The 17465-nt window shown below is 29.6% G+C and overlaps 1 protein-coding gene and 1 long non-coding RNA gene across 3 annotated transcripts in view; both read left to right on the top strand.

Moving 5' to 3' along the window:
- LOC119631487 overlaps positions 1 to 10104 on the top strand; it is a 12074-nt gene extending 1970 nt beyond the window's left edge. The window contains exon 2 of the long non-coding RNA XR_005246661.1: positions 9888 to 10104. This is a non-coding gene — a long non-coding RNA (uncharacterized LOC119631487). The remainder of the gene's footprint in view (positions 1 to 9887) is intronic.
- Positions 10105 to 10255: 151 nt separating this feature from the next.
- Positions 10256 to 17465, top strand: part of LOC119631486 (zinc finger MIZ domain-containing protein 2) — a 56371-nt gene continuing 49161 nt past the window's right edge. Inside the window, exons 1-2 of one of the 2 annotated variants that reach the window (XM_038023743.1) lie at positions 10256 to 10926; positions 11243 to 11498. In XM_038023743.1, the coding sequence (XP_037879671.1) occupies positions 11434 to 11498 (65 nt within the window). In that variant the 5' untranslated portion in view covers positions 10256 to 10926; positions 11243 to 11433. Of the gene's footprint in view, positions 10927 to 11242; positions 11499 to 14528; positions 14587 to 17465 lie in introns of those variants that run through there. The other variant, XM_038023744.1, reaches the window with a different exon arrangement.

The raw sequence follows: 17465 nt of genomic DNA on the forward strand, positions 1-17465 counted from the left end.
AAAATAGGCAGAAAGCAAAAAAAAAAAAAGAAAAAAGGAACAAACTCGCATTAACAAACCAGTGTTTGTGGTGATAGAAAATCCTAAATACCGAAGACATTTTAAACGCGACCAAGATCGTGGCATTTTTGTTATACAGTGATAAGTCCCTTTCGTTCAACTATTACTTTGTAACGAATAAAAAAAATAAAGATTAGTGGGAACTTATATAAAGACATCATAATGTATATTACAGTATGAGCGAATAGTAAACCAACAAAGCAGCAGTAATCGAAATATCACCACACAACTAAACAATCAGTGATGTGGTTTCTAAAGCATCATAATATTTCCATTAACAGTTCTTTTCAGTTCATAATGATATTTAAATGCCTCCTAATTAGAAGGAAGAAATCTTATCATGCACTTATTGAAAAGTGAAGACCACACAACGAGAAAGACTACAACGAGATATGATCAAGAAATATATCACTTAGGAGCAATCACACAGAAATCGCCAATCGATCATGTAAACAACAACCAAGCAGAAGAAAGAAATGATGTTAGTAATTGAAATTTGGGAAATGCTTCATTGTATAAGTAATAAATTAAAAATTCAATAATTTTTAATTTGTATAAACTATGCTTCAAGTTTATATGCAAATTGAAAGAAAGTAATACTTAAAAAGGATTTACATATGGTAGCACACTCTCTAAGGATTTCTCTTTAATAGAAACTTAAAATTGCAAGACTTTTGGTATAGCGAGGTTAAATCGACATTCATGACTAAAGGAGAAATAGCCAGAGAAACGCGAAGGTACGCGAACATAGTTTTGCAGCATAAAAAAATAATCGTTCCACTGGGAACCTAACATCCTATCTCAGCAAAAAGTGGCACCGACCTATTAAAGTAAGGACTTTGCGCTAGACATCTCAAGGGCATTTGACAGAGTATGAGCGATATGATGATCTAATTTCCAAACTGATTCGATTTAGTATCGCTGAGAATTATACTCAATCTATATTGAGTTTCCCGAATAACTGTCGGCTAATAATTGTAATTAACAGATTTACCTCAAACAAATTCCACTTGTGTGCACAAGTGCCACAAGTCTCTTCTCTGTGTATCATTGACCTTCTGTGCATGGTAGAAACACCTATGTATTCATTCGCAGCCAACAGGCACCTTATGCCGTTCACACCCTTTCACCAGAAAGTCCAGTAGTACCGAAGTTTGCAACGAAGACTGCGTGATGTGAATGACACCAAACACACAATGTAATCCTTTAACGCGTAGAGGAAGTGACGAGCCTCTCTTTTGGTGGTGTCTCGATGCAGAAGAATCGGCAACCCTTGTATGCGGAGTGTCAAGTATTTTGAAGGCGGTATAAAAATTATTTCACTACAGCCCATATCCGTACCATTTATCCGCCAAAATTCGCTCAAAATTAAAGTATATTTCGCATATGTTGGCAGGAGTCTCCAAATATTGCCTGAGAAAGTTTGACTGCATATAGCGAATATAGCAGATAGTCATGGGCGACGAAAGTGTCTCCAGAAACCTCGATACCCTAGTTTTTTAGCATAACACGGGCTGGTTAGTGCCTAAATATGGTTACATCTATGACAAGTGTTCAATAGAGATAGAAAAGTTGTTTCCATCAATTAAAGGACTGATCATAAGGCTTTCTCAGCATTCCCACCCATTCGTCGCGGAATTGCCTCTACATGATACGACACATTACCACGACTTGTCGTTGTTTAATCACATCGCCCGCCCCTTAGAACAATTTACCAGCAGTGATCTTTCCTGCCATGCCCGATATTTCCACTTTTAATTCGAAAATACACAAACACAACTTCTTCCTTTCATCCCTTTCTACCTATAATCTCTTCCTAGCAGTTCTCGTGCCTGCACGTATAGGGCACATCCTGTGAGTGACTGGTCAAATGCAAAAATTAGAACAAAATAAATAAATAGAAACGTAATGCAAAGTAACAGCAGAACGTAGCAGCACTTAGCTGTAATTAAAACAAAATTGTCCTTAGTATCATTTCACATTCTTCTAAAGAGCATTTTTAATTTTCCTATTAAATATGTATATTAATAGAATTTTCAAAATTTATTTCATTCCGTTTCAAAATAAGCTCCCCGTTTGACATTAAGCGGTACTCGCAATCTGCAATTTTAGAAACACTGACAAAAAGTCTCTGCTTCTGGGTATTTTTTTTTTTTTTATAAAACCTTAAAACAATGAAAAAAGTTATCAAATGTCTCACCTCAATGGTTGCGCTCTACAAACAGCAGTTAAATAAATCTAGCGACTAGGAAACTCAAAGACTAACATATACTAACAGCAAAGAAATTTTAGTCATATTAAAAACAAAGGCTTCAGCCATTTTTAAACCCGCTGAAAAACGTACTACGTACGAATAGAACCTAATCTAAAGTCAATATATTGTAAGTGATTTGAAATGCACTATTTTTTTTTTTTGCTAAAGTTGGAAAGAATTTGACTATAATTTGTAACTACAGTATGAACAAGTATCTCAAAGTATCGCATGTGGCAAAGCAAAAAACGAGAAAGAGGTGTACAAGATGTACACAAGTAAATATATTTATATTAACCTATTATATTGATGTTAAAAGCTCTGTCTTTCTTCCTCTCTTTCTCGCTCTCTCGCTCTTTCATTCTTTCTGTCTTTCTATTTTTCTTTACATATATATATATATATATATATATAGTAACATAAATAAATTTATATATGGATCGTGTTCTGCTTATGAATGTTACAAGTAAAATAACATTTTATTTTGGCTACAAAAAGTTTGTTAATTATGTATATAAACGAGTAAGAACGTTTAAAACATAAACATATATTCGCAATGTTTGTAGCGATGCCTTACTTAACAAACCTTAAATAAGAAAAAAAGAAATGATCTAAACGTACGGTAAATGCCAACAATACGGTTATCGTATGGTTGTAACTCAAGTAAAAATCAACCATAACAGCCTTTTCTATTATGCAGCACAGGTTTACGGTTACATACGGTGCGTGCGTGCGTTGCTCTTACTCCATGAAGGTTTTCTCCTAATATATTTTACATATAGATACAGTATGAACATACGCTAGTCTGCCTATTTATGTGCATTCGTTGGTTATATGTGCCATCTAGTCAAATAAAAATCTTCATAATCGTCAACCACCATAACCAGCATTGTTAGCTGCAAAAGCAACTTTGGTTGTTTCTTTTATTTTTATTTTAATTTTTTTTTTTCTTTTTTTTTTTATTTCTTTTTTTTTTTTAATTTTTATGCACAATGCCGTACATGTTACAACAGGGGAAATAATAACTCATCATTTATATCCTTAAAACACTCTTGTCACTCATTCTTTCGTTTATAACACTGTTTACAACAAGGATAAAGACGAGTGCCCATACAAACATACATACATACATACATACATATCATATATATGAAAACGAGCAAAAACCAAAAAAAAGAAGAAAACAAAAACAAAATCATACCAACACTCGACCTACACTAGAGAAAATATTTGCATTGCATTATTTTGCAAATTAACCCTTGGCTAAGCATACGAAATGCATACATATATCATAGGAAGAAATCTGAAAATTTACTGCACTGAAAATCATTATACTTAGATTTCATTTATTCGTAATAAAATACAATTCGTTCGCCGATGTTTTTTGTAAAGTAATTTCAAAATTCGTACTATATGCATTTAATGGGTTAACTAGATAATCATGTAATTCTTTTTCGGTTTTGTAAAAGAATAAATGCAGAATATATAGGTATATAAATTTTATATATATATATATATATATATATATATATATATATATATGTATATTAAAACATATTTTTGTAACGGTTCTTTACTGCTTTTCATCAGTTTGTTTAAAACAAGCAACAAACAGCCAACAGCAATATCCGTGCATGTACACGACACCCGCTACCACTACTTAACATGATAATAACCTCTTCCACTCACAATATAGCTATGGATGTATTCATATAGGTACCTATGGCTACAGAGAAGTTTACATACATTAAAGCCAACAATCAGGTTTCATTTAAGTACATATAAACTGGAATTTGAACCCAATTCTCGTTCCTCGTCTCTCTTCATCTCTTTTATTTTGCGTCATTCGTTCACTCTCCCTCTCTCTCTCTCTCTCTCTCTCTCTCTCTCTCTCTTTCTTTCTTTCTTTCTTTTTATCTTTCTCTTTCCCTCTCACAATTCTTATTATATTTTTTGCTTAAGGTCTCTCTCGCATTTCAATAATAAATGACTGCAAAATAGGTATGCATACGCATGATAAATGATAAGAATTCTCTCTGAGTATATAAACAGTATATCTCTCTCTTTCTGCCTCTCGCTCTCTTTCTCTCTCTCTCTCTCTCTGTCTCCCTCTCTCTCTCGCTCGCTCGCTCAATTGTGATAAGAATCTACGAAAAGAAAAATTCATTCATGGACCAGCAACAATTTATAATTACAAGTGTTATTAATATAGAAGAGCATAACGAGAAGAGATGAAATAATTTTAAAGAGAAAGTAACCACACTTGCACAAACACAAACACACGCAAAATACACAACAATCAAATAATCACTTAAATTGCCTTCATTTTTTTTTTTTTTTTTTGCTCCCTATCCATACCATATGTAACCGAATTTGATCGGTAATCGTATTCTTTAGCAGCAACATTTTCATGCTTTACAATACGACAACTGTGCGTATACGATATATTAAGAAAAAGGCAGACACAAACGTTGCCTCCTTTACCCTAACGTTGCATGTAAAACCAAAAAAAAAAAAAATTTTATGTGCGTGTGTATATATATATATATTCGATTTGTGATTTTTCTCTTATTTCTTTTATTTATTAAATGTGCATACATTCGAAGAGAGCTATTGAAAACAAAAACAAACAAACAACGAAAACAAGGAAAACAAAACATGTTGTTGCAATCAGGTATACACGATATACTTACATGCATTCGTTTACTCTCAACGAAGCTAACTCAATTTTCAATGCTTTACATTCATAGTTAGTTATATAGACGTAATCTATAGTGGTTTTATAAATGTTTATATCAATTGGCAGTTATTGTATGTTTGCCTGTGCACAACTGGTTGTACGTTTCTGGTGTTGTATGTCAAATGGTAGTAAATTTACTTCAAACATTTTTGCTGTTTTGCTAATTGAGTGATAAATTTTTTTTGGATATTTTTTTTTTTTTTTTTTTTTTTTTTTTTGTTTTTTGCAAAAGAAAAGGAAGAGAAATCATCATCATTCTCATACAAGGACAAACAAGCAAAAATATATGTTATTATTCTCTTAACATTTGAATGTGTGTGTGTGTGTACGTATATGTTTATGTATTTTGGTACTTAATCGAGGATGTTTGCTTTGACATTTGCCATGTTAATGAGAGCACAACAGATACTACAATTTTAGGCCATGTTTTCAAGTGGCAAACGATAGATTACTCTTCCGATAATGCTGTTACTGCTGATGCTATCGTTGTTATTAATAATTGCTCTTGGTGCTATTATTATTATTATTATTATTATTGTTCATAATCATAACATTTTCTTCGCTCCAGATTAACATGTTACATGTATACCTTGCATTTAAGCGATTAAAATTACATTACATTTCAATTGTGCGATTAAAGGGGCGAGTGTTTTAAATGCTTATTCGATTTGCATTTAATCTACAATTTATCAATAAAAATGTAAAAATCACATCACATTTGTTGCAGGCAGACATGATCAGAGGATATAAACTATAGACTACTGGCATACTAGACATGTTCACGAGTTTTTATTTTTTGTCGCAAATTTGTCAATTTACGATTAATTCGATAGACAAATTTTATCATCCTTCGTTATATTTATTACTTTCACCATTACAAGTGCACCATATAAATATAAATTTTGATGTACAGTGAAGTAATAGTAGTAGTAGTAGCAGTAGTGGTAGTGGTAGTAGCAGGAGTTTATCATTTGAAGATGCGCGTGACATTTTAACCTCAATCTAATATTTAATGTCCTTAAGGCTGTTTTTTTTTTTTGTTTTCTTGAATATCCAATGCATTGAGTGCTCTGCAATTTTCGCAATAGAACAGTTAGTTGAGCAAGAAATGTTCCTTAAACTTTGAATTTGAAAGTTTCGTTTGTCGAATAATTAAAAAAATGTTAAATACGCTCTTCGGGCAACAGTGTATCGCAAATATTTCAACTTTATAAACGGTAGAAAGCATTCAAGGACACTTGATATATAGTATACTAGACAGCTGCGAAAAGCAAAAAACCCAATCAATATGAACAAACAATGGTAAGGTATCTGGCCTAAGGCGTTGCGTACCCTTTCCCTGTGTCCGCTTATTTAATTATAATTCCCAGAAAGACATTTCTAGCAGGTAAAAAATTAAAATTTTCCGAAAAAGCTGACAATTGCAATATGCAGAAAGCCCGAATAGAGTACAGGTATAGCAGATAGGGTTTGTTGCATTCGATGAAATGATTTTTGTTATATCGCAGTCGATAGATAAATTTCTATAAATCATAATCACATTTGTTTTTAATAATTCCGTGCGAAATTATATAGACTTTTTCTCAACACATCTTTACACATTTTTATAATAGGTTGGAGGGAAAGTTCTGCCGTATTTTAAAGAAAATATTTTAATTCATTATTAAATGGAATGTTTCTTGTTTTATTTACAAGAAAAATTACCTGCCTGTTTAAAATACGGCAAAACTTTCCTTCCAACCTATTAGCTTTATATCTCTAAACATTATAGCAAATCGTTAAAAAATTCGTAGTTCTTAACATCTAGTAACATATTTTCCATATAACAATAAGATTGTAAGCAAGTTTTCATTCCCATTAATTTCTAAAAAATCCGCTTTAATTCTGTCTGTCTGTCTATCCGTCTGTGTGTTGTTCGTATTCTCTAAGTCAAAAAATAATACTGAAAATCCTAACCAAATATGGGTCGAAAACTCTTCATTTGTGCTCGAATCTAAAACAACTCAAAGTAGATCAAAACAAAAACAAAGAAATATTTAAATAATAATTAAAAAGCTTATGCCGATAACTGGTCATGGGATTTTATGCCTTTTCAAAATGTTGGATTAAAATTAGCTTAAGCGGACAGAAAACGGTTACTTAAGCAATATTCATTTATGTACGTATGTAACTCATACGCATGCGTGACTCTCGAGATCGATCATAAGTTGTTGTTGTCTTTTTTCGAAGAGAATACTCTAAATAAAATTAACAATTAGAATTAATTTTATCTGCTACGCGGGTATTTCTGTTTTATTATTTATTTTTGCTTTATTATGGAAAAGTAAAAATAAAAAACGCTTTTTAAGTGAATTATTAGAATTATTGAAAAAACAAAAAATCGAAAGCAATTTAGTTTTCTATACCGAGGTAACGTGTTAACCTATTAATAAAGATATTTCCGTTTTGTGCAACAAATCTGAGCAACTATTGCTAGAAAATAGTTGGAAGCAAAGCTAAAGACCTAACTATTTCATTGCAAACATATTCGACACTTATGATAGCAAAGAAGAAGGAATTAACACCGGCTATGCAAATATTTAGATTACCGACAAAAAGAAAACAACAATATCTATGAAAATTATCGATATTAGAAACTTGCAATTGCAAATTTTATTAGCTTAAATGCGATCAATTATTGACATATGTCATAATACACTGGCTTAAGGCGACTTAATAGAAGGTCGTTTTTAGTTCAATATATAATTTTTGGTCGTTGAAATGAAGAAAAAAGTTTTTGCAGAAGAATTTTTGTCTTATGACTTATGACGAACCTAGTTCACCCAACTTATGCTCCCTCTCACTGTCTCTCTTTTGTGTATATAGAACTTTGATTAAAGATGTATTAGATTTTGTTGTTGTAATTACCCCATTATAGATGGACTTTTAGTCTTTTAGTTATTTACAACTGTAAATTCATCATTATCCTAATTATACATATTAAAATCTGAGATATCATTTCGTCTCTCTCTGCTTGTCTCTTTGCCGCTCTGCAAAAAGGGAAAAGATCGTGATGAAGAGAGAGAGAGAGAGAGAGAGAGAGAGAGAGGAAGAAAAAGAGACGAAAGAAATTTAATGTAATGTAATTATCGTCCGATTATGAATATTCAATAAATCGATGCAGCTTGAATAGCCATTAAATTGAATAGAGAAGAATTTATGCAATTTTGCAGAAAATGAAATTTTTAAAAATAATAAATGCAAATAAATATGTGTTAACCATGCATTGAGCATGTATGCATATAAAGCAGCAACTTAACAACAACAAAAACAATTATAACAACCAACCACAACAACAATGCCATCAACAACTGCAAACACAAAATGATTTAAATCAAAAAACCAACAAAAAGCCAAAAGTATTGACATATGTGCACATAATTACGAATATACACGAAATCCGTCGCCGTTGATGTACGTGCGTGTGAGTGTGTGTGTATATGTATGAGTATATGCGCATGAATGTACATATATTGACTTAAGTGTATAAGCTGCGTCGCCCAAAAGACTACCAACGACCGACCCCGAGACCAAATACAAAATAAATCAGCAAAAACAAAATATACATACATATATATATATATATATATATATATATATATAAACAAATAAAAATAACAGCAGCGAACCAGCAAAAGCAAAATATGAGCAACAACCATTCAGGCACACATAACTAACACACAACAGGACAGCGAGAAAATATAATAATAATGATATCGAGTGAAAGAAAATTACACACGCACACATACACATAGGCAGGAACACATTTTGGCGAGTGTTTGAGTTTGAGGTAGTGGAAATACATGCAACAACAAAAACAACAACAGCAACAATGACAATCATTACAAAAAATATATTACAAATATCTCACACATACATATGCAAACAAATATATATTTCAATAATAAAGAGTATCTACAAAGTACACAAAAAGAAAGAAAATATTAATACAACAACAACAACAACAACAAGAAAATGAACAGATACAAAACCAACAATTGTACGAATTTAAATCATCCAACCAACACGAAGTTAAGCCAGTGAGAGACGTTGAGTCAATAAGGAGGGTAAGAAGTTTGATTCAGACATAATCATGTTGTGACATGCATAAAACACTAAACGTTTTATTTTTCTTGTTTTTATTTTTCCGTTTTTTTTTTTTTTTTTTTTTTTCTATCTTTATTTTACGGAAAATGTTGATAACAGAACAGAACGAAATACCATCTCCGTCAAACCCTACTCGCGGACAGAACTACAGAGTAACATCGAGTGGCAGACAGAGAAATAGATAGAGACAATGAGAGAGTGAGAGAAAGCGAAACAGAATGAGAGAGCGATTAAACAATAAAACAAAAAAACAAATATGATATATTTATATGCTTACTGTCTTTATACACAACATGTTGCTTGTATCACGGTTTGATATCAAACAAAACTCATGCATTGTAATCAAAACACTATAAATCTGTTACTTTCTCGTTAAGTATCAGGCAAGAGGTTAACTGTAACAACCAACTTATACACATTGCCCGAGAGCGAAACCAAAGGAAAAAAGAGCGTATAACATTGCGGCTAACCAGAGAGAGAGATATATGTGTTAAACGAACATTTTGTTCAAGCCTTTTAGCGGTGTTTAATGTCTTCTTCTTAATGTCTCTACATCCACGTGATTGTGTGTATGTGTACGTGCATGCGAGTGGCGTATATATCTGTATCTGTTTTGCCTGCCTTTTGTTGTGTTTTTTTTCCCTTTTTTTTTTTTTTTTTTTTTCTTTTTCATTATTCGTTATCGTGTAGATGTATTTGCTTCATACACAAACGTTTTGTTGTCTTCACATAAACGCCATTGTCGTCAGTCAGTGAGTTTTGTGCGGTGTCGTGACTCTGGCCGCCGTTTAGTTCCTTTCTGGCTGCTGCTGTCAAATGTCGTCATGTTTAGCTAAATGAACGCGCGACACGGCTTAACTTGGATTATAATATACTTAATAACAACACAACAATTAATCAAAATCAACAACAGCAACAAGAAGAGAATTTTCTGATACCAAACACAACATAAAAAACAAATTTGATGTTTTTAAAGTGTTTTTTTTCTCTCATTTCAATATTGGACTGGATTTCATTATTAATGAATTAATTAAATTAAAAAAAAAAAAAAAAAAAAAAAATTTTCTAAAGAAAAATATCAAAAAGAAATAATATTATATTATTGAACAAAAAAACATAAATTTATGTGAAAATTGTAGACAACCAAAACCGGTTAATTGTATGGCAAGTGAAATATTGCAAGTGAAATTTTTTTGTTTTTTTGTTTATTTGTCTGTGGTTTTACGTTTTTAATGTTTATATTAAACAACAACAGCAACACAAATGCAACATTAGCAACAACAAATAAAGCAAAGCACAAACAATAATGTTCGTAAATTAAGGCGAGTGGCATCTACCTTAACATATAAATTTTTTTTTTTTTTTTTTTTTTTTGTAAATTTTCCAATCAATTCATTAAAAGAAATCAAACATTCAAGCATTCAACTCAACCCACTTCTTCGCATCTCAAAGAAAAAAAAAAAACAAAAAAAAAATAATCTTTACAAATATAACAACAACTAGCGTGTTTTAATTAAAAAAGCAAACAAAAGAAGTTCGAAATAAAAACAAAACAATCATTTTATATTGGCTTATATTCCTTTCTCCCGGTTTTTGATTGATTATTAAAAGCAAAAAACAAAAAAAAAAAATAAAAAAAATTAAACAATTTTTAAACATATTTATTTTGAAAAAAAACTATTGTAACTGTTTACATGGATATTATTGAATAGATCGCGGTGTATTTAAGGTAAATAACGTGCAACAGCGAAACGTGCAACGCCAAAAAGCCTAGACACTATTTACCACTAAAAAGTGATAAGCAGAAGATTTCCTCTAAACAGTATTTCCCTAAAGATTAACAAAAAGAAAAAACAAAAAAAAAAAACAAGTCAGTTGCAGTGAAGTTTTGAAAAATCACAAAATATTTAAATAAAAAATAAAAACACAAAGAAAAACAAGTTCCTGCCGCCCTAAAAACATTTACCAAAAGGATTACCTTAAAGAACTTTATTATTGCTCTTCTTCTTATTATGTTTTGTTTATTTTGTTTCATATATATTTAGCAAAAACCAGTATTAAAAATGAAAAATTGTTTAAAAATTTTGTAAAAGAAAATTTTTTTTTATCAATGCTTTAAAAAAGAAAAGAAAAAAATTGTGACCAATCATCACGAAGTGAAACCAAAATAAGAGAGTTCCTTCTTCGCCAAGGTATTCTCATTGATCTTATAAATCTGAGTACAGGTTTTCGAGCGATGCAATTGATTGTTGACAAAATTCCCATGTTTTCCAAACAAACAACAAAACGTAATTCCAAAAAGTAAGTCTCTTCTTAAATACAATCTTATTTTTTTTTTTTTTTTTTTTTTTTGTTCCTTTCGCCATACTAACCCCAAACCTTAACCCAAACTAAGATAACAGGTGTTTTCAATAGTTACCGAATTCATTAAAAAAAAAAAAAAAAAATGTCGTGAAAGACAGAAACTAGAAAACTAAAAAAATACTATAATTACAATAACAAATATATAATTAATTTTAAGATTATTGAAATAAAAATAGTAAAACAAATCGAAGTAAACACATAAACATTTGAATAATATAATAAAATAGGAGAAGTGAAGAACAAAAAGAAAAATTATATCACAACAATAAAAGCAAAAGTAAATAATAATAATTCAAGAAATAAATAATAATAAAAACCGAATATTAACCGAATATAATAATTGAAAATAAAAAACTGATCGAAATATAAAAAGTGCCAAGTATAATAATAATAATAATAATAATATAAAAAGTAGATAGAATAAAAAATTATTTAAAAACAAGAAATTAATTTATCTATAAATAGATCATACCAATACAACGATTGCAAACAAAATACCAAACATAAATTATAAAAAAACAAAACAAAGAGAAAAAAAAATTATCGTAATATTTACCAAAATATAGGCGTCCAATTTCTAATTCTCATTGCTTTGTAGAGCTCTAAGAAACTCTGTCGTATCGCTTATCTTGCGAAAGGGAAGGGAAACGTTTTGTATAACCAGTGAAATTGAAACATAACCACGCGAACACAATTACATGCATATTTGTTGCTTGCAGCTTGTCAGCAATGTTTGTGTGAATGTTTGCCCTAGAAGAACAGTGTCGAATTTCATATACATACATACATACATACATACATACATACATACATACATACATACACATTATCAATATAATTTATTGTCCGTCCGTTCGTCCGTTTCTACTCGCAACTCTTACGGCCGTTACGGCATTTTCGGATAGAAAGCTAGATCTTCAAATAAATACATTATCAGTTTAAATGTATGTATCAATTTTGAAAAATGAAACTGGTCACACGCCCACAATAACTAATAGTAGATCCTGTGAATTAAACTCACTTTTTATTCGAACACATCAGAGAGGATATCAAGTAAATAAAACAATAATAATTAAAAAAATTGACGATAATAACAAAATAAAAAATAAAAATTAAAGAAAAATAAATTTTCAAAATGTGTTAAATCAAAAGAAAAAGAAAAAAACGAAACTTTTCTCTACGCACTTTCTTTTTTATTTAGCGAAACGCACTAGAACTTGAATCAAGTAAACAATAAAAGCATTAATGGGAAAAAAATGTTCTGAGCTTAAAGTTCGTTAACAAGCATAGTAATCCTATGAAATGATTTCAACCTTGCAGTGATACTATCTTCAGTAACTTGTTAAGCTCTCTCTCTCTCTCTCTTTCCCAGTTTCTAAAATTCGGAAAAACGAAAACTTATCGTCTGACGCGTGAACAGAATGATTTAATGATAACAATAAAAACTAAATGAATTCATTCCATAGTTAATTTATAAACAGAAGCAACTAATGAATAATTAATTAGTTATTATTACTTATTTATTTATTTTTTTTTTTATTTTATTTAAATTAATATTTAAATTTTTAAAAAAAAAAAAAAAAAAAGCTATAATAATAAAAAAATGTATAAATAGTGTTGCTGCTTGTTAGATGAACCCCGGATCTTAGAACCAAATTACAGGCATTCTTTAAAAAATGAGTCTCATTAAGGGAAACATGAAAATGCTTTTTCAGATCACTTGCTACTTTTCAAAACAAAATTTCCAGACGAGATTTTTCAATTCCATTAACAATCTTCGCAGATGTATTCCCCAGAAAACTAAGAGAGACAGACACATTGCCATATCAGTATCCCATCGCACTAACTTGCAATTCGTACGCTGAACCATGTTGAATATACATTTGCATTTTCCCCCTTCACCCCTTCTTCATGGCCGGGAGAGTTGCAGAAGTGTGAACAGATAAATAATAGACATAAGAACACCGATTTCGAACTGCCTCTTCTTCTCTTAAATTCACCAAGCATTTCCATTGAGACAGCAAATCAATATAAAATATGCATTGAATGCTCGCTCGACTTATATTTACTATTATTGCCTCTATTAATTAATAAAAGAAGAGACCAGAAAAAAAGGCAAACACAATCACCTCTACTGACTGACTAAAAGTGTCCAGCAAATCAAAATAACGCTAAGTCTGTAATCTTATAGATATAGTAGCTGTAGCGACTAAGTATTGACGATGACATTGAGTTAATGCTATCTTAGCTAACGTAATATACTTATTAGGGTTTCCACTAAATGTTTCCATAAGGAGCCCGAGGCATGTAACTTGAACCTGAAATTATTGTAATGCTTCACGAAAACAAAACGAAAAAAGAAGAAAAAAAGAAAATATGTTTATAATAATAATAATAATAATAATAAAAATTCAAATAAGAAGAATTTATTAAATAAAAAACAAAAAAAAATATATATATATATGTATATATATATATATATATATTATATCGAATTTTATTTTTAGACCAGAGTTGTTGGATGCGAAACGCATAAACAATAAAAAAACAAATGACTTATACGAGAAACACTTAAGCACGTGGTGTTAATAGTTAGGAAGAACAACAATAACAACAACAGCAATAACAATAATAACAATCAAACAATTGGAAGCTTGAAAGCAAAGTATAAGTAAAATTTAAATGAAACATATATAAAAGAAAGCAAATTTAGTAAAAACTTTGATTTATTATGTGAAATAATAAATTACAAAAAAGTGAAATAACAACAACAATAAATTAAAATATAAATTCGTTTTTAAACCGAAGCATAACGACCGTCTTATAGTTAAAGTTACAAAAAAAAAAAAAAATTTTCTAAAACATTAAATTTTCCTGTTTATAAACACTTTACATCAAAAAATAAATCGGTAAACAATAAATATATATACATAGAAATATATATATATATATATAAATGAAATGTTAACAACATTCATTCATCAGTCAAATGCTACCAAACCGTTGCAATACTAACCAATATTAGGTAAAATATTTATCTATTAATGAAAAATATGCTAGAAAAATATTTGTTTTGTTGTGTTTTTTTTTTTTTTACCATCCATAGCATGTCTGTAAACTATTTATTAAAGAAAATTGAACTTCACATTAACTCGTGGTCTTTGTATTCCTAAGCAAATGGTAGATTTTCAAGCGAAGAACGAATAGGAGATATTCGATGAGAATGTATTGAGTTCATAAAGATTTGATTTTTTTTATTTTTTTTTTCTTTGACATATTTGATAAATAGCAAAAGTTGCTTATTCACCATCCAAAGCATGTGCGTAAAGTTTGTAAAAGTGTTTCTTAAATGCAGGCGTGCACGGCTGAATGATCAAATCAATTTTGATTACCCATCCATCTACATGGTTTTTCCTAAATAATTTTATCGATTTTCCAATATAGTTCTTAGCTTTTCCTTAGATAGTGGTCGATAGTATGTGATAATGTTTCGTATTTCAATTTTCGAAAAGTATGCTCCTAAATGCAATAGGTGTTGATATACTCACCTTAATAGTAGAAAGTAATGAAATATTATAAAATATTTTTCTTCCTTAATTTTATGGCTAAAGAAAAGAAAAAAAAAGGCTCATACACCTTAATGGTCACAAGAAATATTACTTTGTTGCGACAAAAAAAAAAAAAATATTGTAGAAGATTGACCTGAACTACTACTAAAATTTCTGATTCTTGTGCGTTCAAATTGAAGTTAAAGAAACCTTAGCCAAATACATATTTTGAAACGTTTTGTGTGCTTGTTTGCTTTTTATATACGTATTTAATGGTTTAATTAAAAATGTTAATTTCTCCCATTACTCGTCTGCGCGTTTGTGCTTTTTTTTTTTCTTTTTTCTCTACCTTTTATAGATAATTAAACCATTTTTTTTTTTTTTTTTTTTTCATTTGTTGGTGGTATTTTTATGTCACCCAATTTCTTTATCAGTCGTTCAGTGTTTGCACTTGTACATGTTTTCTTCTTCTCCATTTTCTTATTTATTTATTTATTTATTTTTATTCTTTTTTTTTTTTGCGTTTCTACTTTATATGTATGTGTATTGAATTTTAGTTCACAGTTTTATCTATTCACTGACATGTGTACTCGACAACCAACAAAAAAGAAAAAAAAAAAAAAGAAAAAAACACTAGAAACAAAGTACAAATATACCTGCCGTAATTAAAACAGAGATTCACAAACTTGTTTCGTAAGGATTTGCAGTCAACAAAAATTCTATTTCTCTACAATGTTGCCAATTTTCACTCATAAGAAAGCGTTGACAATTTTCTTGCAAAAAAAAAAAAAAAATTTAAATCAAAATGTATTAATATTAAAGTTACTCTTATTATTATAACAATATTGCAAGGAATATCTTCATAGGAGAAATGTTAATAAAAGTAAATTAAAATATGCTTCAATTAGTTCAGAGGAGTGTAAAAGTCATATCTTTAAGCTAAACATTCTCTCTCTTTTAGAGATAGCATCAGAAAACGAAGCATTTTTTCAAAATAGGATTTGAAAATTATCGGCGAGATGGATAAAAAATTAGTAGGCAGTAATAAACAAATCTTTGATTAATCCGCTAATTAAGTCTGAAATGAATGGATTTTCGCTCAGAAAAGATACATTAACTCACACAGAGTAATAATAAGAATAAGTAACTTAATCCTTTTTATTAAAAAATGCTTTGTTGACAAATTTCATTATAAAAGCGAACATTGATCAAAATCGAGAACAAAATTCGTGTTTTAAAATATATTTCTCAAGTAAACAATTTAATCTGACCGAAGTTTCATTAAATTATTTTTCGGTTACTCCACGTTGTCAAATTTCTTTCATTTCATAGGAATCGGTAAACCAATAAAAAGAAAGAAAATTATCTATTAATTTCAATTTTCATATTCGGCACATTGCATCCTGTTGCCAAATTTCATTGAGAAAACAAATACTTCATCTCACAATTTTCTTATTTAACGTACATCTGTCCCTATTTCATATTTTATGTTCTCCGCTTGTAAATATTTATTCATATATTTTATAGAAAATATTATTACATTTTAAATAGAAAGAGGGAACACGATACATAAACATAATCATAAGCGAAACAGCAAAAATCGACCGCAATATTAACATATTTTCTTAAAAATAATGTGAATGCATCAAGTACATATATACAGAAAAAAAAAAAAAAGAAAAAAAGAAAAACAATGCAATCACAACATAAAGAGAAAATAAAAATGAAAAATGAAGGAACAAACACATAAATTATTTTCACACAGTCATTCAGCATAAAATAGAAATATACACACACATATTCATACATGCATAATACATAGATACGTATGTACATAATGCGCTCAATCAAAAGATGCAGTAAGTCAGTCAGGCAATTGCTCTGTTCATTGATTAAGACTCTCATAGACAAATAGGCTGGATTCAGTTTTCATGCCACAAAAGAAGTAAAACGAAAAAAAATTTTTTTTTCATATATATATATATATATATATATATATGTAAAGAATAACAGAAAACAAAAAGGAATTTACGAGTGTTTTAAAACTAAATGTATATATGTACGTGTGATTGTATAAATTCATCTAACTATGCATGTACATCATTATCGCATTACAATAGACCAAAGATATCAAAACAACCAGAGCTACTACAGGAGAAATTATATATTGTATATAGAACATGGAGAAGAGATACAAAGAGAAATATTTAAACAGAAACGCATACATATACACATAGACAAATACATAGATATATGTATTTATTTACAAATAAATAGAAATTTTCATGGCACGTACAACAGCGAATTGTAAGAATTTCTTCTTTCCCTAAAGAAATCCCCTTCACTTTGTGTTTGT

This window comes from Glossina fuscipes, unplaced genomic scaffold (genome assembly GCF_014805625.2).
Source record: "Glossina fuscipes isolate IAEA_lab_2018 unplaced genomic scaffold, Yale_Gfus_2 1, whole genome shotgun sequence".
In the NCBI taxonomy this organism is placed as follows: domain Eukaryota; kingdom Metazoa; phylum Arthropoda; class Insecta; order Diptera; family Glossinidae; genus Glossina; species Glossina fuscipes.